This window comes from Hyperoodon ampullatus (genome assembly GCF_949752795.1).
Source record: "Hyperoodon ampullatus genome assembly, chromosome: 17".
NCBI lineage: Eukaryota > Metazoa > Chordata > Mammalia > Artiodactyla > Ziphiidae > Hyperoodon > Hyperoodon ampullatus.
In genome coordinates, this window is record NC_136930.1 from 12,986,236 (window position 1) to 13,014,123 (window position 27,888).

Here is a 27,888-nt window from a genome sequence, read left to right on the forward strand (position 1 = left end):
TCTTTTCATTTCCCCTGTCTTCCTTGTTGGAGAGGTGTTGATCAGTGAAATAATTAAGAAAAACAATAAATGGACAGAAAAATTCACTAAGTGAATAACATGCTCTATTGGGTATCCATTGCCACAAAATAGACTGTCCCGAAACTTAGTGACTTAGAACAAGTGATTAATCGTTTCTCTTGGTTCTCCGGGTTGACTGGGTGTTGGTTCCTGTGAGGGCTTCGTCCTGATGTGGCTTTGTTCTGCTGGGAACTGACTGGTGCTGGGGTTCTCCTCCGGATGGCCTCTCACTCCAGAGCCCCTCCACCTGGCCTTCCTTTCCATTCCTTAGCAAAATTCTCCTTTCTGCGTGGTGTCTGGGTTTCAAGAGGGAATATTACAGGCAGTCACCTCTTTACAACATGCTTGCTACTGCTCTCCCTTTGAAGAGTCAGGTCACGTGACCAAGCCCAGGATGAGTGTGGGAAGGAGCTACACAAAGGTGTGGACTCTGGGGGATGTGGTTACTTGGAGACCACAACAGGTCACCAAGGTGTACTTGAATGATTAAATGTTAACTAGCATTTTAATAATGGATAGCAATGTAATAATCAAACACAATTGTGAAGTTAATACAAGAGAAAAATGGATAGTACAAATTCTATCACACTTCAGTCATGCAACTCAGCTTATCATCTTACCTAGGAAAAGTACAAACATTAAAGTAGTAATGCAACCCTGAAAGCATTACTTGGTAGCCATTTCATCTCTCATTTATCTAAATAAGGCAGGAACTGCTACTTCAGTGAAAATATAGGATGATTTATGACATGGAAGGACTAAAAGATAGTTATATCAGTTGGGAACCCCATGAGATGAAAGGTGTTCTTCCAATTTCCTTATTGGTTTGATTCACAAAAACCGTTAAATGTGTTGAAACATATGTGACTGTTAGGAGAGCATTTAAGTCATTTGTACAATTATAGATCATTGCTTCTTCAGAAAAGTGCCCATCTAACATTTATGTAAAAGTGTCATTTATAGACTCGAGTCATTTAAGACATTTGGGAAATACATCTTATTTAAAAGCCTATCTATCTTTGGAAGAAAAAATCTCAAGCTTAAAAAGTTTGTTAGTTTGTTGAAAAATATTTTTTATTTAGTTTTATCATCCTATCAGATTCTCACTGACTTAGTAATCTTTTTTTTAAATTTATTTAATTTATTTATTTTTGGCTGTGTTGGGTCTTCATTGCTGCATGCGGGCTTTCTCTAGTTGCAGCAAGTGGGGGCTACTCTTCGGTGTGGTGTGCAGACTTCTCATCGCGGTGGCTTCTCTTGTTGCAGAGCATGGGCTCTAGGCGCACAGGCTTCAGTAGTTGTGGCTTGTTGGCTCTAGAGCGCAGGCTCCATAGTTGTGGCTCATGGGCTTAGTTGCTCCGTGGCATGTGGGATCTTCCTGGACCAGGGCTCGAACCCATGTCCCCTGCATTGGCAGACGGATTCTTAACCACTGCCCCACCAGGGAAGTCCCTGTTGAAAAATAATGCCACCGACTTTCTATTAGTTTCTGGCATTGATTTTCCTTCTCTTTCAAATGTTATTGTATTTTATTGTATTTAAACTAGAAGAATAAGTAAGATTGTCAACTCTCCTTTTGAAGCAGGTTTATGAAATGGATATGCATTTCAGGAAGCACTAACACCTCTGAGGTTTCTTTCTCCCCCTCATTTCCAGCAAGATTCCATTCAGTGGGTTTATAACAGCATTGAGAGCGCTCAGGAAGACCTTCAGAAGTCTAACTCCAAACCCCCAGGAGATGAAGCAGGGGATGCTTTTGACTGTAAAGTAGAAGGTGGGTTCCTCCTTTTTCTCCTCATTGCCCTATAGTATTCTTTGTCCATGTGCCATTGCCGCGTCCCAGTTATTGAAAACCTTATATGTTCAAGCCACTTCTTAGTCATCTCAAATAGATGTCACGTCAAATCCCTAAGTCGTAATTGCTGGTGACTAACATAGAATAGCTATGACACTTTCTTAGGTACTTTATTAAATGTTTTACATGGATTATCTCATCAAGTCATCAAAAACGAAAATCTATTAAAGGTGTGATTATCATCCTTCTCATTTTATGGGAGAAGAAATAGAGACCCATAGAGGTGAATGGACGTGCCCAAGCTAGTAAGCAGTGGAATGAGGATTCAAACCCAAGTTACGATGTTTCCTTATTTTGAGTTTAAACATTGTGTGTACCTTCCCACTCCACTGTGGTTCACAAACCAGCAGTATCAGCATCACCTGAGTAAGACAGAGATGCAGAATCTCAGCCCCACCCCAGATCTACTGAATGAGAATCTCCATTTTAACAAGATCTTATCTTATCTGTATGTACATTACAATATGAGAAGCCCTCTTCAGAAGGTCCATAGTTCCTTTGAAAGTACATTTTTTTCCCTTTTCTTTTAAATAGAAATATAGTTGATTTACAATGTTGTGTAAGTGTCAGGTGTACAGCAAAGTGATTGTTATACGTATATATGTATTCTTTTCCAGAGTTTTTTCCATTATAGGTTATTATAGGATATTGAATATAGTTCCCTGTGCGATACAGTAGGTCCTTGTTTTGAAAATACTTTTCTTGATTCAAGTAACTTTTACTGTATTCTTACAGTAATGAAGAAGGGAAACTAGTAATGTGAGTATGAGAGGGAGAGAGATCTTTTGATAAGGACTCATACCATTTCTGTTTTCTCAGTGAAGCAAACCTGCAGGTCACTGTGTTCAGTGGCGAAGAGTGACGGGACTGAGGCAACTACATTTACGTTTGCCTGTAACAAATACCTTGAAATACCATTATAAACTTTTCATGGAAGTCCTTGAATCCGCTCCTACACTTTCTTGCTGTCTTTCCACTTATACTATTGGTGGATGTATCTGGACATTTTTATTGTACTTTTAGGTTCTTCCAAACCAGCATAGCTGGAGAATTTGCTCTGCACACTGAATCATATGAGGATACTTAGGAAAAGCAGTTTTCCCTCCATTCCTGGAAGGCCACTTGGGAGGAGCTGCTCGGATCATGAACAGTATCAGAAACATTTCAATCTCATTGGAGCAGCAAAGCTGTAGCGCTAAATTGGCTCTTTTATTTATTCAAACCAGGACAAATCTCAGGACCTTATCTTGAGGCTTTTATTCCTCATTTGTAGTTAGTTTTTGCTAATCATCATTGGTGCCACAGTGAAAGGTAGAATGGGTTAATGAGATGCTCTGGAAATTGATTTATACCTATTCTTGGACTTAATTATTTTAAAGAAAACCATTTTTCTGCTTTTGCCTATTTTTTAAAATAAATTTATTTATTTTATTTATTAATTTTTGGCTGGGTTGGGTCTTCGTTGCTGTGCGCGGGCTTTCTGTAGTTGCGGAGAGCAGGGGCTACTCTTCGTTGCGGTACGTGGGCTTCTCATTGCGGTGGCTTCTCTTGTTGCGGAGCACAGGCTCTAGGTGCGTGGGCTTCAGTAGTTGTGACACGTGGGCTCAGTAGTTGTGGCTCACGGGCTCCAGAGCGCAGTCTTAGTAGTTGCGGCGCATGGGCTTAGTTGCCCCGTGGCATGTGGGATCTTCCCGGACCAGGGCTCGAACCCATGTCCCCTGCATTGGCAGGTCGATTCTTAACCACTGCGCCAACAGGGAAGCCCTGCTTTTGCCTATTTTATATTTACTGTTTCTGCTATTCTAGGGCTTAATTGTGTTAAGTAAACTAATATTCTGTTTTCGCTTATTTAATATTTACTGTTAGATTCCTCAGCAGTTTCTTGCTTGAGACTTTAGGTGTTTTTTCCCCTAGCTGACTGATTGTTGGCCAAAAACCTATAGGAATACATTCCAGATGGAAATTTTATTACAGTGAACAATGACACATTTTCGCAATGAGTCAGCTTCAGAAGATGCTGTTTGGGAAAATTCAGGCACTCCCTGCTTAAAAAAATAATTATTCCATCTCCTTTCTGCTTGTTCAATATGGTTTTCTGTATTTTTTCTGCTTTGAGAAAATATTCATCCAATGTTTGAGGCAGTTTTAGGAACCCTGACTTTAAGTTATGCGTGCTTTTAATGAAAAAATTGTACGTTTAATGTTGATATAGGTATAAATAGGCACACATATGGTCCATAGATCAAAATGGGTGTGCAAAGATAAGACTAGTCATGTTAGAGTGGTAAGATTTGGATCGGTCAGTCATGTATTTTTTTAAATGTTCTTATTTTTAAAAATTTTAACAAGAATAGACGCTTCATTTAGCACAGCAGATTTAGTCACCCTTTAAAGAACTCTTTAAAAATTATTCATAGAGACTCAAATTATTTGAAGAGACTAACAAACCCTTCCTGAATTTGCTGAATTAAAATTGTCTTTATTCCAGAGGTAATTGACAAGTTCAACACCATGGCCATCATTGACGGGAAGAAGGAGCACGTGAGTCTGACGGTGGATAACGTCCACCTCGAATATGGCGTCGTGTACGAGTACGACAGCACCGCCGGGATCAAGTGCAACGTGGTGGAGAAGATGATCGAGCCCAAAGGTTTCTTCAGCCTCACTGCCAAGGTACGAGTGATCCCTGCAAAGGAAGGGATTTTGTTCTCAGTTAAGCAGCTGAAACCCTCCCTCCCCCCCACTTTAAAAAATGTAAATAGCTGTACATGTTTCAGCTGTCCGCTCATTCAAGTTCTTTTTCTTGTTCTTTTTCCCCCCATTATTCAGTTTATGTACAGTCTTTTTTTTTTTTTTTTAAATCGATCTCTTGGAGCACAGTGTCATGTTAGATGGGACGCTTGCCCAGGCGAGCATTAGTTGATTTGGCAAAGGTGTCTTTGCATTTAGTAAGTTTACTACGTCTGTTAACTCAGTATCATGAATACGTTTCAGATGGTTTTCATGACAGGTGGTGCTTTCCTAAATGTACATAATCCTGTGAAGAATATTTGAAGTTGTAAAACGCATTCAAATTCTGCAAGTCTCATGTTTATTTCATAAAATTGCTCGAAGCTTAGAGATCAGTTTATGAATAGATCTTCAGGTATTTATACAATTCTTAGTTGCAAAGGATCTTGTACTTAGTCCTTAGACTACAGCAAAACAGGAAGGGAAAAGGGGGGTCTTCATCCAAATGGATAAAACATATGCTAAGTAAGAGGCGACCCTGTGTTTGCTTTTCATGCTCCTTCCCACAAGGTAAATCGATCAGATTCCTGTTGGACCCTCCACAGGTTGGAGCTTTAGTGTTCCATCTGCTTTTGTATAGCTTTGCCACCTTTATTACTTCATTTCAAGTCTTGTTTTGAATGTGTGTAGTTGAGATAGATCTAGCATTAATAACATGTATTTTTTTATTTTAGTGGAAGAAAAATAATATAAAAATCCAAATGCACTATTTCAAAAATAATTGTTTTATGTTTTTGTTTTATATTCTGAAAGTTAACTTTTGAAAAAAATCCCATCATTCTGATGGCATTGTACCACTATATGTACCTACGGATAGAGAATCTATATTTTCAAACTGCAACCCCTTCCCAGCTACATTATACTATTAAGAGGATCCACGGAAGAGTTTGGGATCAGGTTATTGTAATTATTTTATCTCATTTTCTAGCTATTTCAAATTGGCAAGATTACGTGGATTATTTTATATATGACAACTGTACAACTTAGTCTGCACATATTTCTGTTTTACACATGAAGAAAAGAAAGTCAAAGAAACGAAGAAATTTAACCAAGATCACACTGCTAATGATAAAGTGAGCTCTAATTTCTAGACTAGTGATTAAACAAAAAACTCACACTCTATTCTGCAAGACAGGGAAATGGAGGTGGTGAAGGAGGTCAAATAAACACAGCATCTGTAGGTTGTCTCACACCATATTATAAAACTGTCAGGTAAGGGTGTAATCAGTCCTTGTGATCTTTGAACAATCATGAATGCTACATATAAATAATAAACATAATTAATTCTCAGTTCATGGGAAATTCTCAGTGATTCATGGTGTACACACACACACACACACACACACACACACACACACACACACAGCCTTATAATTGATTAAAACAGCCAAAAGGATTTACTAGTTGAATACGTCATATGGATGCTTTTTTTTTTTTTTTTTGCGGTACGTGGGCCTCTCACTGTTGTGGCCTCTCCCGTTGCGGAGCACAGGCTCTGGATGCGCAGGCTCAGTGGCCATGGCTCACGGGCCCAGCCACTCCGCGGCATGTGGGATCTTCCCGGACCGGGGCACAAACCCGTGTCCCCTGCATTGGCAGGCGGACTCTCAACCACTGCGCCACCAGGGAAGCCCCATATGGATGCTTTTATCTAAGACTTTTATCAGATGGAGTTCAGACACTGAAAGCAACATTGCTTTTTACTTTATCAAGAGAAAGTCTCATTTATTCATTCCTTCAGCAAACATTTGTTAAATGCGCTCTCTGTACCAGCCTCTCAGTAGCAAGCAAGGATATGGTTTTCCTTAGTTTTTGTTGTTCTACTACCAAACTGAGAAAAAAAAATGTTCTGAGTAGCTCTGACTAAAATATGAGAGTGTACACATCAGAGTGTCCTGATTCATCCAGCAGGGAGTCTTTGAAGTCCCCTCACCTCCCTCAGGCAGCCTTTTACAGCCAGCAGAAGGGAAAACAGGAGATGCCAGACACAAAAGTCCATCACTTCACTGCCAGGGTTTATTGAACATACAAATCCCAGGCAGCTAAAAGAAGCACACTGGGGAAAGTCACCCTGTGTTGTGGAATTGTGAAAATTTTATTTGGCTGATTTTGAAGGTTTTATTTTCTTGTTCTATTTTGTGTGTGTGTGTGTGTATGTGTGTCTACAGATTCTTGAAGCCCTGGCTAAAAGCGATGATCATTTTGTACAAAACTGCACCAGCCTTAACTCTTTGAACGAGGTGATTCCTACTGACCTTCAGAGTAAATTCAGTGCTGTTTGCAATGAAAAAATTGAACGCATATGTCAGAGAATATCCAGTTATAAAAAGGTAAAAGCTCTATGTATGTATTTTACAAGTGATTAATATTTAAATTATTATTTTAATGTCAAATTTAATTCAATTCTTGATATTTTTCATTACTTATTTATGTACCGCTTTATTGAAATAATGATAACATTTATGTAACATTTTAGAGTTTTTTGAATGCCTTTATTTACATCCTTTGCCTCATTTGATCTTTGCAAACTTGTAAGCTAGGCCATTATTCCACATTTTCCAAATATAATAACTGAGGCCTAAATAATTAAATTACTTACTGGAAAGAATAGAGTTGGGGTTTAAATCCAGGCCACCTAATTCTGAAATCAGATTTTTATTATTACACTATAGTTCTTCTTTACCTGTTCTCTTGACAGAACAGAGCCCTCAATCAGAAAGTACATGGAACATCGGCTGTTTTAAATGGATTCATTGCCTCATTCATTTGACGTATTAATTGAGCACCTTTTGTGTGTGAAGCAGTGTTCTTGGTACCAGGAATACAGCAGGAAAGGAGAGAAGGTCTTTCCTCTCACGATGCTTCCATTTGAGTGGGGGAGACTACAACGAAGTAAATAAATCTCTACAAAGGGGGAAAATCAAATATTGGAGAGAGTTATGAGGAAAGCTACGGTGGGAAGTGCCAGGGTGTGGGAACTCTAGGCTGGGTGGCTATAAAGAAAGCCTCTCTGGGAAACTCGTGTCTGAATGACAAGTAGAACTCTTCCTTTAAATGGGAGGAAGAAGCGTCCAGGTAGACAGAGCAGCTGGTACAGAGGCCCCAAAGCAAAAAGAAGGTCAGGGTGTCGGGAAGAGTGACCAGTCAGTTTTAAGGGCGGAGGCTTGGGCAGGGACAGGTATGAGGTGCCGTGGAAGCTCTTTGTACCTTTCAGGACTTTGGAAGGTGTTTGGATTTTCTTCTTACATTGATGAGAAGCAGTTGGAAAATTTTAGATAGAAGGATGACTTCATCTAATTTAGGTTTTTGAAAGATCGTGCCGGTTCCTCTGTAGGAATGGATTGCAAGGGACAAGAAGTGAGGCATAGAGAGGGGTGGGAAGCGATTGCAATAGTCCAGGTGAGTGACGGTCATGGCTTGGACTCTGGGGAAGACAGAGGAGACAGAGAACATTTGGTGAACTCGAGGATATATTTTAGAGGTAGAATAAATAAAAATTGATCTCTAAAACATATAGTAGGTTTTAATTTTTTTTCTGTTTGTGTCAGTGGGAGGCTAGCTAATTATTTCCCTCAAAGTGAGGCTGGTTGCTTAAATTTTGGTAGTCATACTAGGAAATATTATTTATCCCAGTGTTTATGAATATGAGCTAACTGTCTATGTTTGGTATGGCAAATAAAAGATAAGTCAATATGTGTCCAGATATGTCCATACAAAAATAGGGAAATGTGTGAACGAATACCCAAGGGGTTTCAATTTGGTTGCCTCAGGTAGGGGGAGGGGAAGCAGGCTCACTGTGTTTTTCTTTAAGCATTTCCTACACTGTTAGGCTTGTTAAGTTGAATATGTATTGATGTCATAATTTTTTGTAAGTCCATTGACATGAAGAAAAAATGATATTCAAGATCACTGCATAAATGTCACATCTGTTCACCCTCTTTCCATGATTGCTCTTGACCTCTTTAAGTTTGGCAAAGATTCAATGAATATGTCTCGTTGAAGCTGAAGAACGGGAGATTTTCTTTTTACTTCTCCTGTCTCTATGAGAGGTGACAATGCTTTGAAGTTAAATTTAAAAGCTCTAAAAAATGCAAATTAGTAGTCCCCTTTTGAACACATTTTGAAAAAAGAGTCATTCTACTTCAGAAACGGATCTGTATAAAGTATGGTAGGGTTCAGGCAGATTCTGGTTGTCAAGCTTGTCACTTTTGCGTGTGTCATTTTTCTACCTTTTTTCGATTTTGTTCCTATTTTCTTCTCTCCATTCAGACAGCAAAAGCAGTAGAAGTAGCTTAAAGAAATACACATAAGAAAAGGTAAAATATAGAAATAAAAATAAAACATTAAGATGAGGGTATAGGGCTTCCCAGGTCGCGCAGTGGTTGAGAGTCCGCCTGCCGATGCAGGGGACACGGGTTCGTGCCCCGGTCCGGGAAGATCCCACATGCTGCGGAGCGGCTAGGCCCGTGAGCCATGGCCGCTGAGCCTGCGCGTCCAGAGCCTGTGCTCCGCAACGGGAGAGGCCACAACAGTGAGCGGCCCGCGTACCGCAAAAAATAAAAATAAAAAAAAAGAAGATGAGGGTATATTACATAGGGTATTGATTCAGCTGCTTTAAGAAGGACCAAGGCAACAGAGGCTTCAACCAGATAGAAAGTTTATTTCTCACTCATTTGAAAGTACAATCTGATAGGAGTTCAGTGAGGTGGGGCTTGATGATCTTCTAGGGATCCTTCTATATTTTTGTTTTATCCCCTAGGATATTGCCCTCTTCCGCAGAGCCAAACTTGGTGCACCACCACCATGTCTAAATGAATGCCCCTTAGAAGGGGAAACAGGAAGTGGAGAGTAAAGCGCTTCCTTTTGAGGGCAGGACCCAGAAGTTGTACACATCACTACTGTTCACATCCTGTTGTTTAGTGAAAGGGAGGCTGGGAAATGTAGTCTCAAACTAGGCATCCATGTGCCAAACTAAAACTCAAGGAATTTTATTACTAAAAGAAAGAAGGAGAGATTGAATATTGGAGGAAAATGAGTAGGTAAATTTAGAGGTAAAGCTATATTAGAACAGATAGTATAGACCATCAGGGAAAAAGGGGCTGTAGGTAAGCAGGTCCTAAGACTCTATTTACTTGCTAAAGTGGAATATTATATTTGGCCTTCAGCTTCCTGATGGCCAAAATGAAAAGGGAAACACGGTCTCTTATTTATCAGCATCCCTGTGATACATACATGTTTCTTAAGAGAAGTAAAGGTTTTCTTGGTCTAAGTTCTAAAGGAAATCTCTCACCCTGGATTTCAAAGAGGCAACACCAGGAATGTCAGGGCAGTGTCCATAAACATAGCCCTGCAAAAGAAGCGGCAATTTGTTTTATGTGGCGGATATTTTTATGACACTCTTTAATGAAAGAGCATTGGTCAAAAACTCAAGTTCACAAAAGCAAGTTTGTTGCAGGATGGGACAGGAAGACTAGGGAAATACTTACTAAATGTGTATCTTTTACATAGGCAATAGGGGCTTAAGTCAGTTATTTGAAGAAGTCTGCCCTCCCCCACGTACAATCTACTTGGGAAGAAAGGTCAAAATACATGAAGTAATAATAATACTACTTAGCCTACTAGGAGGTGTTGCCATGAATGGTTGAACATGCTGGCACCCAGCACCTTGCTCTATATGCTGGTCCTCTGTGCCATTATAGAGCGCACAACAGTTTATAGCAGTCTATATCAGGCATTGCATGCTAGCTATATTTTACAGTTTGCCTGTGTTGTATAATCTTACCAACACAGTGATATGAGACATATTATCCATTTCATTGATGAAGTGACTGAAGCTCAGAGGGATCAAGTAACTTTCCCAAAGGCACACAGCTGGGAGTGGCAGTGGAATTTGAACCTTGCTCCATTTTATTCTTAAACTGGTGGTTGTTTACCTGTAGTTGATACTTTGCTACACAGCTGATGTGCTAAACAATATGGTTCTGACTGCAAGGGCAATAGCATTTCAGTAATGGAGAAATCATCTCAGACAGAGTGGTCAGCAGATGCTAGCTGCTATTAACTGGAAAGATCTGTCAGAGTGAAAAGGAAGAGAGATGGCCCTCAAGTAAAGGGAGAGATCATAAATGAAGGCAAAGACTTAGAAATGAGACTGATCTGATTGATGAAGAGTTGACGTACTGCCTGGGCCAGAAAGGAAGATTTTAGTTGGATGCAGTTAAAAAGGAAACCTGACAAAATGTGACTTTTTCCAGTGATTTTCTTATTTTAAATTTTTATTTATTTTTGGCTGCGTTGGGTCTTCGTTGCTGCATGCGGGCTTTCTCTAGTTGCGGCTAGCGGGGGCTATTCTTTGTTGAGGTGCGTGGGCTTCTCATTGCGGTGGCTTCTCTTGTGGAGCATGGGCTCTAGGCTCGTGGGCTTCTGTAGTTGTGGACTGCGGGCTCAGTAGTTGTGGCTCACGGGCTCTAGAGTGCAAGCTTGGTAGTTGTGGCGCACGGGCTCAGTTGCTCCACGGCATGTAGGATCTTCCCGGACCAGGGCTTGAACCCCTGTCCCCTGCACCGACAGGCAGATTCTTAACCACTGCGCCACCAGGGAAGCCCCTCCAGTGATGTTTTGAAGTGACATAATCGTCAGATTTGTTTGTAAGCTGTCCAAGTTGAGGCTGACTTGGTCTCATGTAGAAGTATTGGGGACAGAGAGAAAAAGATCAATTCAAGCTGTGTGTAGGATGAAAATATATACCGTCTATGATTAATTGGTTATGGCGATAAAGAAGGTGTTATTTCTTGGTTTCTAACAACAACCTGGTTTGCAATGAACTGAGAGGTGTATGTTTTGGGGGATTATAAGCAGAGTTTTTCAAATGTTGGGGATTCTCAACAGCATTATCCCGGGGAGTGAGAAGCATCTTCCATTTCCTCAGGAGTAACTGGGCACCTGGGAAGCTTTTAAAGAAGAGGTGGACAGGCTACCGGGCAGTGATTTGAGGTGATAAAAAGAATGTCACTGAAGTTTGGAAAGCTCTCGTATGCACATTGTTGCTTTTTGAGCCTCCAAGTAGCCATGTGTACTGAATAGTCTTACCATCCTGCTTCTTTCTCAGGAAGTAAGAATTTGCTTCACGTCACATATGTGGCAGGTAACCAACTAGGTATCAGTCCTATGGAGTGCCGTCTCACTTATTTTTATTTTTAATTTATAAATAAAGAGAAACTTGTAGTTAACCAGGACATGAGTGCTTTAAAAGCAGTCCTTTCATCATCCCTTCTTGACCATAAACCTGTTTAGAATCACTGGCTATCTTTCTCACGAAATAGAGAAACAGGGTTAGCAAGAAAACATTTCAAGGATCTTTTCTGTTTGAACAAAATGTTGATACCTAAGGTAACAGCCTGTCAGGTAAGGTCAGCTCCATCCATGTAACAGATGTATGTCAACAGAAACTATAGCATTTGTGAATATATATTTTTAATTTCCACGTATTTACTTTTAAACTATTATTAGCAACCTATTTGTCTCCCAGATGAAAGCTTCAAACAGCCCTCTTTGTGTAAAATAAAATGTATCTATCCATAGATACTAAAATCTCAAAGAGGCTGGCTTTCCCTTATTATTTTGAGTCTAAAAGTTTTACGTGTTAAAAATAGAAACCAGTTGATATTTCTACAGTTTCCATAGCCAGGCTGCTGCGATCACATTTAAAGTTTTGGCCAGCGTTACAGGCCACAGATGTTCAGACCTTACTGGGGACCTGAATGAACCCTAAGCTGGCGTTTAATCTCTGTGCGGCAGGAAGTGTGGGCAGTCGTTCCAGACATAAAAGTATGCACTGTTTGGAGGAACGTGCTCACTCTCTGTTGTCCTGAGAACTTTTAAAAATTCTAGATTCATTCTCCTGTTTCCAGATAATTCCATAATTGGCCTTATTTTTGGCATTGGGGATACTTCTTCCATATAAATATTTAATGAGCTTTTAAGAGATAGTTCCTTTTTACACAAAAATACTATCTGTAGGAATCTAAGTTTTACGTTGACTATTCTGAGTATCTTTAGTTATTAATGCCACATAATCCCCAATTGGATGTATGGATTGGGAAAACTGTGGGTAAAATCTCTCCCCATGTCCTCTTCCCCCGATACAAAATTTTTATAGGTCCATGCCAGTGGGGTTTTACACTTCATTGAAATGGGAGACTCTCTGCAAAATAATAGCTTACCTTTGTATTTTTTTTGACTTGTAGTCAAATGACTGTAATTGGATCTAAACTTGTTGTCATGCTCAGTAATTCATGAATTAACTACCAATGCATTAAAAACCTGAAATTCATTTTCCAAGAATGACTTCTTCCTGTCAATACACAAATATGCCTTAATATCTGTATTAAAGATAAATGTTTCCCTTGCCCGCCACACTCCTCTCTACCTCCTCTTCCACATCTTTGATCTCTGTCCTAAAAGGGGCTACCTACACCTGCTGTCCACACCTGCTGTCCATACCCACTGTCCACACCTGCTGCCCACACCTGCTGTCCATACCTGCTGTTCATACCCGCTGTTCATACCCACTGTCCACACCTGCTGTTTCACTCGCCTTTCGTTCTCAGCACACTGAAGGTGGGCTCTGGTTCCCTCCATGTAATTGAACTGGCCCTTTCTAAGGTCACTGGTGACCTCTATTTTGCCAAAGCTTATTCACTGTTGTCATTGTAGTCCTTGTTTTAGTAGCATCTGATGCAGTTGAGCTTGTACCCTTCTTAAGCTGTTTTCTGTGTCTTTCTTCGTGGCCCATTCGTAGTCTCCTATGCTGATTCTGCCTTTTTCACCAACCTCTCATGTGGCAAAGTCCCACTTTGACTTTGACTTACTATGTTTATTGTTTGCCTCTCCCCTTATTAGAATGTAACCACCCAGAAGGCAGGAATCTTTGTTCATTCACTGTTTCCCAGTGTGCCTAGAACCGTGCCTGATTTTAGAGCACCCTGGATAGGTCATTGTAGGATGAATGAATGAAGCTGGTAATAAGCTTGGTCCATAATAGGTCTAAAGCATTTTCCATCCCAACTCATTCCCACCCCCCATCCCATACCCTGTACGTTTCTTTATTACAAAATTGCAGTTTTTATTTATGGAAAAGAACTTTTGTCTTTCCTTGTGAGCTTCTCCAAAGCAGATGAGTGAGCTCAGTGTTTCTTTTTTTTATTTTTTTATTTTTTTATTTTTTTTTATTTTTATTTTTTGCTTTATCACAAATTTAATCAGTTATATGTATACATATGTTCCCATATCCCCTCCCTTTTGCGTCTCCCTCCCACCCTCCCTATCCCACCCCTCCAGGCGGTCACAAAGCACCGAGCTGATCTCCCTGTGCTATGCGGCTGCTTCCCACTAGCTATCTACCTTACGTTTGGTAGTGTATATATGTCCATGCCGCTCTTTCACTTTGTCACAGCTTACCCTTCCCCCTCCCCATATCCTCAAGTCCATTCTCTAGTAGGTCTGTGTCTTTATTCCTGTCTTACCCCTATGTTCTTCATGACCTTTTTTTTTCTTAAATTCCATATATATGTGTCAGCATACAGTATTTGTCTTTCTCTTTCTGACTTACTTCACTCTGTATGACAGACTCTAGGTCCATCCACCTCATTACAAATAGTTCAATTTCATTTCTTTTTATGGCTGAGTAATATTCCATTGTATGTATGTGCCACATCTTCTTTACCCATTCATCCAATGATGGACACTTAGGTTGTTTCCATCTCCGGGCTATTGTAAATAGGGCTGCTATGAACATTTTGGTACATGTCTCTTTTTGAATTATGGTTTTCTCAGGGTATATGCCCAGTAGTGGGATTGCAGGGTCATATGGTAGTTCTATTTGTAGTTTTTTAAGGAACCTCCATACCATTCTCCATAGTGGCTGTACCAATTCACATTCCCACCAGCAGTGCAAGAGTGTTCCCTTTTTTCCACACCCTCTCCAGCATTTATTGTTTCTAGATTTTTTGATGATGGCCATTCTGACTGGTGTGAGATGATATCTCATTGTAGTTTTGATTTGCATTTCTCTAATTAGTAAAGATGTTGAGCATCCTTTCATGTGTTTGTTGGCAGTCTGTATATCTTCTGTGGAGAAATGTCTATTTAGGTCTTCTGCCCATTTTTGGATTGGGTTGTTTGTTTTTTTGTTATTGAGCTGCATGAGCTGCTTATAAATTTTGGAGATTAATCCTTTGTCAGTTGCTTCATTTGCAAATATTTTCTCCCATTCTGAGGGTTGTCTTTTGGTCTTGTTTATGGTTTCCTTTGCTGTGCAAAAGCTTTTAAGTTTCATTAGGTCCCATGTGTTTATTTTTGTCTTTATTTCCATTTCTCTAGGAGGTGGGTCAAAAAGGATCTTGCTGTGATTTATGTCATAGAGTGTTCTGCCTATGTTGTCCTCTAAGAGTTTGATAGTGTCTGGCCTTACATTTAGGTCTTTAATCCATTTTGAGCTTATTTTTGTGTATGGTGTTAGGGAGTGATCGAATCTCATACTTTTACATGTCCCTGTCCAGTTTTCCCAACACCACTTATTGAAGAGACTGTCCTTTCTCCACTGTACATTCCTGCCTCCTTTATCAAAGATAAGGTGACCATATGTCCGTGGGTTTATCTCTGGGCTTTCTATCCTGTTCCATTGATCTATCTTTCTGTTTCTGTGCCAGTACCATACTGTCTTGATTACTGCAGCTTTGTAGTATAGTCTGAAGTCAGGGAGCCTGATTCCTCCAGCTCCATTTTTCGTTCTCAAGATTGCTTTGGCTATTCGGGGTCTTTTGTGTTTCCATACAAATTGTGAAATTTTTTGTTCTAGTTCTGTGAAAAATGCCAGTGGTATTTTGATAGGGATTGCATTGAATCTGTAGATTGCTTTGGGTAGTAGAGTCATTTTCACAATGTTGATTCTTCCAATCCAAGAACATGGTACATCTCTCCATCTATTTGTATCATCTTTAATTTCTTTCATCAGTGTCTTATAATTTTCTGCATACAGGTCTTTTGTCTCCTTAGGTAGGTTTATTCCTAGATATTTTATTCTTTTTGTTGCAATGGTAAATGGGAGTGTTTCCTTGATTTCACTTTCAGATTTTTCATCATTAGTATATAGGAATGCCAGAGATTTCTGTGCATTAATTTTGTATCCTGCAACTTTACCAAATTCATTGATTAGCTCTAGTAGTTTTCTGGTAGCATCTTTAGGATTCTCTATGTATAGTATCATGTCATCTGCAAACAGTGACAGCTTTACTTCTTCTTTTCCAATTTGGATTCCTTTTATTTGCTTTTCTTCTCTGATTGCTGTGGCTAAAACTTCCAAAACTATGTTGAATAAGAGTGGTGAGAGTGGGCAACCTTGTCTTGTTCCTGATCTTAGTGGAAATGGTTTCAGTTTTTCACCATTGAGGACGATGCTGGCTGTGGGTTTGTCATATATGGCCTTTATTATGTTGAGGAAAGTTCCCTCTATGCCTACTTTCTGCAGGGTTTTTATCATGAATGGGTGTTGAATTTTGTCGAAAGCTTTCTCTGCATCTATTGAGATGATCATATGGTTTTTCTCCTTCAATTTGTTAATATGGTGTATCACGTTGATTGATTTGCGTATATTGAAGAATCCTTGCATTCCTGGGATAAACCCCACTTGATCATGGTGTATGATCCTTTTAATGTGCTGTTGGATTCTGTTTGCTAGTATTTTGTTGAGGATTTTTGCATCTATGTTCATCAGTGATATTGGCCTGTAGTTTTCTTTCTTTGTGACATCCTTGTCTGGTTTTGGTATCAATGTGATGGTGGCCTCGTAGAATGAGTTTGGGAGTGTTCCTCCCTCTGCTATATTTTGGAAGAGTTTGAGAAGGATAGGCGTTAGCTCTTCTCTAAATGCTTGATAGAATTCGCCTGTGAAGCCATCTGGTCCTGGGCTTTTGTTTGTTGGAAGATTTTTTATCACAGTTTCAATTTCAGTGCTTGTGATTGGTCTGTTCATATGTTCTATTTCTTCCTGATTCAGTCTTGGCAGGTTGTGCATTTCTAAGAATTTGTCCATTTCTTCCAGGTTGTCCATTTTATTGGCATAGAGTTGCTTATAGTAATCTCTCACGATCTTTTGTATTTCTGCAGTGTCAGTTGTTACTTCTCCTTTTTCATTTCTAATTCTATTGATTTGAGTCTTCTCCCTTTTTTTCTTGATGAGTCTGGCTAATGGTTTATCAATTTTGTTTATCTTCTCAAAGAACCAGCTTTTAGTTTTATTGATCTTTGCTATTGTTTCCTTCATTTCTTTTTCATTTATTTCTGATCTGATTTTTATGATTTCTTTCCTTCTGCTAACTTTGGGATGTTTTTGTTCTTCTTTCTCTAATTGCTTTAGGTGCAAGGTTAGGTTGTTTAGTCGAGATATTTCCTGTTTCTTAAGGTGGGATTGTATTGCTATAAACTTCCCTCTTAGAACTGCTTTTGCTGCATCCCATAGGTTTTGGGTCGTCGTGTCTCCATTGTCATTTGTTTCTAGGTATTTTTTTATTTCCTCTTTGATTTCTTCAGTGATCACTTCGTTATTAAGTAATGTATTGTTTAGCCTCCAGTGTTTCTTTTTTTTTTTTTTTTTTGTGGTACGCGGGCCTCTCACTGCTGTGGCCCCTCCCGTTGTGGAGCACAGGCTCCGGACGCGCAGGCTCAGCGGCCATGGCTCACGGGCCCAGCCGCTCCGCGGCATGTGGGATCTTCCCGGTCCGGGGCACGAACCCGTGTCCCCTGCATCGGCAGGCGGACTCTCAACCACTGCGCCACCAGGGAAGCCCCCAGTGTTTCATTTGATGTTGCTAAAGAAGATGACAGGTCCACATTTCCAGGGCCCTTTACTACTGTATGGCATGATCAGAGCATTTTCACGTGCCCACCACGGTCAATATAAGAACTCTGCCTTCCTCATTCTAGGTCTGTGTTTCAGAAAGGGCTCACCATTAAATAGCAGGGCATGCTGTCTGCCAGCACATTTTGATCTTCAAAATATATCCACGTTTCCAGGACCCATGATTATGGCCCACCCTCGCCCCCTAGCCCTTTCCTAGGGATTCCCCAGGACGGAAGACAGCACTGCTTCCATAAGGCTCTTCCTTCTCCAAGAGAGGCTCTTATCAAAGAAGTTTCCACTTACTCTTGGAGAGAAACTAGGCACATGCAGACCTGCGGCTACGCACCGTTCTGAGTGCATGGGAAGAGGGCACAGAAGACATCTGTATTGAGGTAGATGTCGGAAAGCTGCAGGAAGTGGGTCCCACTGAAAAGGAAGTCTTCCCCCTCCTCTGCCTGATCACTCTAGTGATACTTCATTACATCACCCTGTTCACTTCCTTCTCAGCACTTACCAAAAGTTCTAATTATCTGGCTATCGTATTTATTATATAATTGTTACGTATGTATATACACATATACAGTTGTGTATATGTTTATACATACATGTTACCTATAATTGTAATAGTATAATTGTTTTATATAAGGGTGATATATTGTTTTTACCTGTGTCCCCTACCAGACCGTGAATTCTGTGAGGGCAAGGACTGTGTCTCCAGCGTAGCACAGGATCCAGAATAGATGCTTCTTTTCATATTTTTGAATGAATGAATAATTGGTTAAAATGAAAGAAAGCAAGAGAAGGGTAACTGCCTATTACCATGGATGCTGTGACATAATAAAATCGATCTCTGTGTCTTTGTGCCGTGGGAGCCTTATCTGAGATTTTTATCCTGCAACTACAGTGGAAAAGAACTTCTGAGTCAAAGTTTTCATCTGGCCTTAAATTCTAGGTCTTTCCGAGATAAGTCTCCAGGTCACAGTTTCTTTATTAATAAAGAGAAAGTGATAATTCAGGAATTCTCTAAATGCCTCCCTGTCTTTCAGTGTTTAGGCTATTTTCACTATGTATCATTATCAAATGTGTTAGTAATTTTGTTAATAGAGTCCTGCATTTCAGTCCAGTTCTATTTAGAGTCCTACTATGTGCTAGCCCTTTGCTGAGATACATAGCTTCTGACATGTGATTTGAAAACACAGTTTAATATACTTGTGAGATAGTTCATATTCTCATGGTGAGCTTATAAGATGTGATTTTTGATATCATATCTTTATGCTTGAATTTAACCTAGAAAAGTTAGACAGTAACTGGTAGTAGTCTTAATTTTTATTCTCTTCAATGTCCAGATTACTACTCTATTAGTGGAATAAATAGATAGGATCTGGTTATAGTTTCCAAGGAAGAAGAGAGCATAGATATTATTTAATCCACATTCCATATTTTACTAGAAATGACAAAGAGACAGGGACTTGCCCAGCATCACATCAGTTATGCAGACGACATAACTAAAACACAGGGAACTGGTGGCTCTCGGTCCTTTGTTTTTGAAACTACAATCCAGTTCAGTTCTATGAGATGCTTGTGTGTGATGCACAAGACAGATGTAAGCATCACTCTCATGGAGTTTACCATCTGCTAAGGGAGAGAGAAATAAGAAAATTATTCATGGGGCTTCCCTAGTGGTGCAGTGGCTAAGAATCCACCTGCCAATACAGGGGACACAGGTTAGAGCCCTCGTCTGGGAAGATCCCACATGCCGCAGAGCAACTAAGCCCACGATCCACAACTACTGAGCCTGCGCTCTAGAGCCCGGGAGCCACAACTACTGAGCCTGCGTGATACAGCTCCTGAGCCTGCACTCTCGAGCCCGCAAGCCACAACTACTGAAGCCTGTGCACCTGGAGCCCATGCTCCACAACGAGAGAAACCCTGGCAATGAGAAACCCGCACACCGCAACGAAGAGTAGCCCCTGCTCGTCGCAACTAGAGAAAAGCCCGTGTGCAGCAACGAAGACCCAACACAGCCAAAAAATAAAATAAATAAAATAAAATAAATAAATAAAAAGAAAATTATTCATAATTGTAAGGAGGATTACAGGGTACTGTAACCTAGCACCTAAACAAGAAAATTGAACCTAGACTAGGGCTCAAGGAACGCCTCTTGATGATTTCATAGAACTTGAAAATGCATAGGAGTAAGTTTGGAAACGAGGGAAGAACATTTCAGGCACACTGAACAGCCGGTACAAAGACCTCGAACGAGTAGATGGTATGTGAGAGGGGCTGGGTGAAAGCCAGGAGGAGCACAGGGAACGAGGGGAAGAGAGCTCGAGGTAAATAAACCGGGTATGGATTGGACTTTGGGAGGCTGTATAGACCATGGCAAGTGTAGACCATGGATTTGGATGGCAAGGTTTAAGTAGGGGAGTGGCTCTCCGGGCAAGTTGTGTAACTTCCTTGAGCATCACTCTTCTCAGTGGCATAGAAGCAGCCTCCACGCCAGTCTTCAGGCTGACCCTGACCCAGAGCTCAACAGTGATTATCAGGAAGCACGGGTGGGAAGTAAAATCTGTTCTGCCTGTTGTCCTGCCATTCGGGCAGGTGGTGGGGGGTCCCCACCACCAAGCTTTGCTGTCTAACCTGTTCCCAGCCTCAGGTCTGGGTCAGCTTTCTGATGATGTTTGGAATAATCCATCTTCTTCCATCCTTGACCTGACAGCTACCCTGTTCTGCCACCTTGCACCTTCTCCTATCTTGGTGTCCTAGGACGCTGATTCAGTTTCTCTCTCTGACTCTCAGCTGCTGGGAGCCTGTGGATTTGAGTCCTAGTAAGTGGTGTTGATCACTTGACTTCATCTCTTTTAGCGCTTAACTTGCATTCAGTGTTTCAAAAGAATCCTTTGCATTTGCTGCCTATATTGCTTTGCTTTTCTAAGAATGTGTGAATTTTAAAATAATGACTTAATTTCTGACAGCTTGTAATTTATTTCACCCGTTGCAGTTGACATGTTTTAATTTTCTTTTGATTTTGCTATGGATGACAGGAGTGAAATGTTTGAATTATCACTGCATTCAACTGCTTTTTCTTTCATCTTTCATCTACAGTTTTCTCGTGTACTAAAGAATAGAGCCTGGCCCACCTTTAAACAGGCCAAATCTAAAATCTCCCCACTGCACAGCAGTGACTTCTGCCCCACCAACTGCCATGTCAATGTGATGGAAGTTTCTTATCCCAAGACATCAGCGTACCTGGGGAGTGCATTTGGTGTTCAGTTGGATAGCAGGAAGCATAATTCTCACGATAAAGAAAATAAATCGGAACAAGGTATGTTAGCTTTCTCAACTTTATCAAATTATGACACGTAACTTAGGCAATCATACCTATTCCTGCATCCCTGAAATTAGCCTGTCAGCAAGTCTGAAATTTTATAAAGAAAGGATTCCTCACACTAATCATTTGGATAATTATGCATAAGTGTTTGTAGAATGAAAATGGAGTTACACATTTTCATTAGTTTTCCTCTAAGAAGAATGACTGTTTTTGTCTTCCTTACATGCCTGATAGGCACAGCTCATCTTGCTGTGAAATCACTCATCTGAGATGGCCCTATAACTATGAGAAAAATAGTGGAGGAGCAGCTCAAGGGATGCAGAGCACCATCCCATGCCATCCCAGTGGGACAAGGAATCGAACTGTATTCCTAGTCTTTAATCACAACTCCCCATAAGCTTTAATTCCTGAATTAAATGTAACATTAGACTGGCATTTTATCTTTTGTAAGCTTGGACGTCTAAAATGAATGGCGCTGGATTGCTACTGTAAGTTAAAGGTAATAACGGTTGCTGTGGAATGGTTTCAACCCCTCAGGAAAACTAAGCCCTATGGTGTACATTCAACATACGATTACAACCATGGCGGCCCCTTCAGGTCTGTCTCTGGGGCAGCAAGATGGGCACGGTCTCCGGTATTTGTTGAAAGAAGACGACTTAGAAACCCAAGATATCTATCAGAAACTGCTGGGCAAACTTCAGACTGCACTGAAGGAGGTGGAGATGTGTGTTTGTCAAACAGATGAGTAAGCATTTTATTTACTGTACTTTTAAACGTACGTGATACAATAGCTGTAGGAAATGGCACTCCTGAATACCCATTATTCTTTTTACTGTTTGAAAATGTAGGAATTTTTGCTGAGCGTATAGATTCTCTTAATGCCAACACCTTAAAAATGAGAAAACGTGGCAGTTCTGTAGATCTGTATCTTAGGGAAGCATTTAATACCAGGGAAGAGAACAACAAGGTTCTTTCATATAGAAAACGCTAAGTTTCAGTGTGCCCATGTTAAATTGAACTATATGATTGAAAGAGTACAAACTGCGTGTAGGGATTTCCTTGTGTACCTTTTACAGACCGGAACACAGCATTTGGTGGATAGGCACTCAATAGATGTTTATGAAAAAATGTAAAGCAGACCGAGTCCTTAACATACTTGTTGAATGAGTAAAAGCAAAAGTATGTAACCCTAGGACCCATGACCAACACCCTTTCTTCTCTTCTGATTGAATTAATGGTTTACTAAGGAAGTACCCAAATTGCTGTGCCAGTAATTTGGAATCTTTTATCAAGAACAGAGAAGAGGGGCTTCCCTCGTGGCGCAGTGGTTGAGAGTCCGCCTGCTGATGCAGGGGACACAGGTTCGTGCCCTGGTCCGGGAAGATCCCACATGCCACGGAGCGGCTGGGCCCGTGAGCCATGGCCGCTGAGCCTGCACGTCCGGAGCCTGTGCTCCGCAACGGGAGAGGCTACAACAGTGAGAGGTCCACATACCGCAAAAACAAAACAAAACAAAAAAAGAACAGAGAAGAGGAGGGAGTTGAATAAAATTTTTCCAGAGGTCAACTCTGATTCTTATTCAAGAATTTGAAGGTTGGAGAATTGCCTGAACTCTGTAGGATGGTTTGCTACATCATGGATTGTGATTATGCTTCACATCTAGTCAAGGCAGAATGGGATTTGGGGTAGCTCAGTTTCTCATGTATAGAAGAGGGTGAATAATCATAACACATTATCTATTTGTGGTGAAAAATATAAAAATTAATACGAAAAGCAATCAGCCTAGGGCTTGACATGCTTGCTTATCATTCAGGGGATTGAAATTGTTGAATATATCATAGTGGGAAAAATCTGAAAATGGTATAAGGACCATTTTCCTCTTTTTAATGTACTCCCTTTATGAAGTTGCAGATTTAGATGGCTCTCAAATGTGCATTATTTAGTTCACACACACATCATCCCTACTTCCACGGATAATTCAGATTTCACATAAAATATTTAGAACTGATTCTAAGGCTTTGTTGTAATTAGACATTACACTAATGCAATTTTAATTGACATGATCTCTTACTTTATACATCTTCGAAATTTAGAGATCAAAATTACCATATTAGTGCACCATATTTCTAAGATTATCTTCAAGTAGTTACTGTTTACTGTGCTACTGCTTTCTGACATTTTTATGAGTTAATTTAGAATTGAAATTCTGTTTTCCTTTGTCTAATACACTAGTTTTTTAAAATTACTTATGACACTTGGTGTTTAATATTGGGACCACTCCATTCATAGACAAATTAAACAGCTTGAGGTTACTGAGAGAACAGGTGGTTATTTTTAAACAAATATATGATATCTGGAATTGTTTCAGAATGACCTTGTGACAGAGAAGTTAATATTTTAGGACATTATATTTTGCTTTATTTAATAAATTGATTTTATCATATATGTTATATTGTATTTTAGAAACCAGTCTCTTTTTTCCCCTGAAGTATTCAGGAGGTTCAAGAGGAAGACTGTTTATTAATAAGGCAAATGGATAGTAGCATTGAATCATGGATCCTAGATCTCAAAGGGATTCTAGGAGAGCATCTGGACCAATCCCATGATTCCAGTTAAACCGAGAGTTATTATTCCTCCTTTTCAGATGAGTCCTTTGTCAATGGCAGGATTATTGATGTGCCTGAGTGAACACTGCCTTGGAGACTGTCTCTCTAATGCATTGACTACCCAGCACTTCCTGGCAATTGTCCAGAGTTTGTCTGTCTTTGTGAATTTATTGACTTTTTTGTGTGTGTGTGTGTGCGGTACGCGGGCCTCTCACTGCTGCGGCCTCTCCCATTGTGGAGCACAGGCTCCAGACGCGCAGGCTCAGCGGCCATGGCTCACAGGCCTAGCCGCTCCGCGGCATGTGGGATCTTCCCAGACCGGGACACGAACTCGTGTCCCCTGCATTGGCAGGCGGACTCTCAACCACTGCGCCACCAGGGAAGCCCCGACTTCTTTTTTTTTAAGTTAAACTAATATAGATACATTTTCAAGGAAATGGTTAGAGCCAAGGGGCTCCCTTTACTTGGTTTAAAATACTTTATATTTAAAGCACTAATTTCAGAAAGAGAGGTAAGCTATTTTTATTAACCAAAACTAGTTAAAATGATTACTTATTTTTACTTGTGATTTTGCCACTCTGTTATTCTAAAAGTCTTTACCAGCTGTGCTTGTTTATTAGGAAAGTGACATGAAATGATCCAATGATTTGAGAAACTTCCTTGGTCTTCTCTATGTGCACCATATCATTTAATTCTAAATATAAATATGTTCCACCATAATTCAGTGTGTAACATAATCACTTTAAGACAGTACCGTTGTCCAAGTGCCTGGATGCCCCATTGCCCCGTTCAGAAATGCTGCAGTGCAGTGGAGCTTGACAAATTACTTAAAAAGCTAGTTACTAAACAGTTTTCTCACCATGCAGAAATTATTCTTGGTCCAACATAGGTGCCTCTGCGGAGTGGAGAAGCAGATCTCAGCCGCTGTGCTGAGTTTTAAGAGAATTGCCTCACAGTATCTCTCTGCTAGCCTTTCTAGGAGTCATTGATTCCTGTGAAAGGTCCTGGTGCTGAGCCTGTCTAATTGTGAAGTCTGGTTTTCCTGTCACTTGGAGCACATCCTTTGACACACAGGCATTCCCCTAAATCCTCCTACCTTGTTCAGATCCAAAGATAGAACTAGAGACAGATGTGCTGTGTAGTAACAGGAAGTAAGGTGATGTTATGAATTTAATCAGGATTTTGTGATTCCTGTTTCATTTCAGGAAGCTAGATACTTTAGCCCTTTAATGGGCGATTTTCTGGTTAATGACGCTCGGGTATTAGATATAAGTAGAGGGAAAAAATAATTCGTGGAGAGTCCAGGACCTTTGACAGGGTTTTAAAATTCAGGGTTTGTGTATTCTCACAGAGAGGAAATGAATAAAGAGTACTAGGGGCTAGTAAGGCAGGAAATTGGAGAATAGACTTCATTTTGCAGGTGCCACATGTCCCAGGATTGAGTGACAACCAAAACACATTGTAGGACAGTTAGTGAGCTGGGGGTCACAGATAGGAACAGTAGGGCTGGTGGTGGAATTATCTTTGAGGTTTTCCCAAGCATTTTTCTGGTAAATGTAAAACATTGGGCACAGTTTCGTAAAAACTAGCATGTATTATAGGGGCTCGTGTGCCGGGCACAGTTACATGATTACACGCACTGATTTCTTTCATTCTCACAGTCCATCTGTGACTTGGGTTATGAAACACTGGGCTGTCTCATGCCTCAAACGTAAATTTGCTTCTGAAATTGGAATCTACTTTGACCTCATACTCAAATCTGCTTTTCCCCCTCCCCCATCAAGGTTGTCCCCCTTCTCAGTATTCTCCATCTCTTCAGTTTATGAAGCCAGAATCTAGGTATCAGCTGTGATTCTTCTCTTTCCTTTCCCTTCACCTCCAGGACCTCACCAAGTCCTGCCAGTTATACCTCAGAATGTGTCCACCCCATCACCTTAGACTGGGTCCCCAGAGTCTCCTCCCTAGTACCCGCTGTGGAATTTTCCAGCTGTGCCTCTCCATCTAATACATTCTACATTCAGCAGGTGCCAGAGGGATCTGTACAGGTAAATTGTGCTAGTCCCCTGCTTAAAGGCATTTAATGGCATTGCAGTGCACCTGGAATCACGGGAGATGCGTTATTGTGGCCTGCACATTTCTACACAATTTGACCCCGTCCCACTCTCCAAACCCATTTCTCTGAGCTCCTCTTGCATTAACTTCTTTCTGATCCCAGAACATGACACACCTCTGCCTGGTCAGCCCTGCCCCTGCGGCCGGCGTGGCTGGCCTTCTAGACACTCAAGTGTCAGGCTGGTGGCCGGTCTGTGGAGAGATGGTGCCAGCTTCCCCAGGACACAGTCCATACCCTGAGTCCCAGTCACTCGTGTCTTCCTCCTCTGGACATCCTGCTTCCTCTGCAACTGGTTTTTACCCCTTTCACTGTTATGTTCACCAAAACTCTAAAGCCTCACAGACTTGAGACAACAAAGTTCCTTTCTTGCTCACTTTCCATGCCCTTTGGGTCCCGGGGTCTCTGCTCCACATCGGCCTCACTCAGGTCTAGGCTGGCCAAGCCCCATCAGCTGGAATGCCTCTGACGGTCACAGCAGGGAGGGAATGAGGCAGAGAGCACACCTGCATGAAGATGTCCACCCAGGAGGGTCCCGTGTCACCTCCACTCGTGCTGCATTGGCGAAAGCAAGGCACGTGGTCATTCCTACCCTCCCAGGGGGAGGGGAGCCACCCAGTCATGAGTCCCGGAGAACTGGGATGTGGTGGGCGGCACTCATGACCACCTTCGCCCTCCAGAGCGGGTGAGCGATACGCAGGGAGGGGTGTTCTGCTTAGTTTGCACAGTATATGAGTGTGTCTCAGCCCATCTCTAAGATGAGAATAACAATAATAATACTGAAAATAATAATGAGGATACCCACTTCATAAGGTGGTCTGAGGGACTGAATGAATTAATACCTGTTAGGTACTTAGCATAGTAACTGGCATAAGAGCTCAACAAATGTTAGCTGTGCTGAAGAGGATGATGGTGATATTTAAATCTCAGTTAAATAGAGAACACACAGGTAGATGCAATCCACCATATACAGAAATCTTTATTCATCAAGGGCATTTGGCGGAGATTGACCAGAAATGGTACTCAGCTCAGGATGTTAATTCAGAATCAACAGACCTACACTCTATCAGAGGGAGCTTAACACTATACGAGCAAAGGTAAAGGAAAATATTCCTGCGAGCACAAATATTAAGCTTTATGCTCTATTATTACTTTTAAGAATCGAGAAATTTTATGCAAAAACATGCTGTCAAGAACATTGTTTTTCTATCATTTGTTTGTTAGCCTAACACTTGTTCCCACAGGGTCAGTGCAAGCATGACTGCAGCTGTTTAAAATGAAAAGCAAATATGTGAACACAATTCGTAGAGCTCTGAAAAAAATGTTTATGCTGAGCCCCCATGACTTCTAATTTAAAAGGTCCATAGAGCACAGAGGACTCCTTGCAGAAGGAGAAGTCCTGCATCTCTTTCCTCTTTGGTAGTCAGAGTGCATCTGTCTGTGCAGCGTGCAGCTTGGGTAGTTGGAGTTAATCTAATGCTTTAATCTTTTGGGTGGAGGGAGTGAAGAAATACACAGTCTGTCTTATGAGACATAAACATATCTTTCCAAATAGAAAAAGTGTGTTTAAAATAATTCATAGCTTTGCAGGGCCTTGAGCAATCTAGCAGAGCTCCCCGATTTTCCCAGGTGTCTAAAAACTATAAACTGCCAAGATATTATTCAGATATCATCTCACAGTGAGACCTTACTTGATGACACTATTTGAAGTTGCAGCCGTGGCTTCATTCCCTTTTTAAAAAGTTTTCTCCTTCCCATTTGTCACCGTGTGATACACTATACAGCTTATCTGGTCATTGTTTCCTCCCAGTAGAATTTAAGCACCAAGAGGGCATGTTTGTTTTGTAAACTGCTGCATGCACAGCACCAAGGGCAATGCATGGTTCGATAAATGTGTTTAATTAATTCATTAGTGAAATGACTTAACAAATATTTACTCTGCACAGCATTGGGTTTGACATTATGGAATATAAATAAGAGGTAGAAGATCTTTTCATGGTCTTGAAATAAAATAAACATGACGTTGCTCTGGAAAAATGAGTGTCAAGATACGTGCATATGTGCTGTTGACTAGAACAGCATGTCATCGGTATTTGGTAAATAAAAGAGAAGATGATTGTGGGCTGGAGAAACCATGCCCGGGCCCTTTGTTCAGTTATGGTTTAATTTGTTTTGCAAATTCTATAGCACATTGTTTGATAGTAAAGACTGATTCCATTTTTGGGTCATTTTGAGTTA

The 27,888-nt window shown here is 40.7% G+C and overlaps 1 protein-coding gene across 1 annotated transcript in view; it reads left to right on the plus strand.

The window, feature by feature from the left end:
* The window catches only part of PREX2 (phosphatidylinositol-3,4,5-trisphosphate dependent Rac exchange factor 2), a gene marked incomplete at both ends in the record, with an annotated part of 282,561 nt that overhangs the window by 151,702 nt on the left and 102,971 nt on the right, over positions 1 to 27,888 (plus strand). Inside the window, 5 exons of the mRNA XM_079722715.1 lie at positions 1,717 to 1,834; positions 4,404 to 4,588; positions 6,874 to 7,035; positions 20,709 to 20,928; positions 21,472 to 21,679. Of these exons, the coding sequence (XP_079578841.1) occupies positions 1,717 to 1,834; positions 4,404 to 4,588; positions 6,874 to 7,035; positions 20,709 to 20,928; positions 21,472 to 21,679 (893 nt within the window). The remainder of the gene's footprint in view (positions 1 to 1,716; positions 1,835 to 4,403; positions 4,589 to 6,873; positions 7,036 to 20,708; positions 20,929 to 21,471; positions 21,680 to 27,888) is intronic.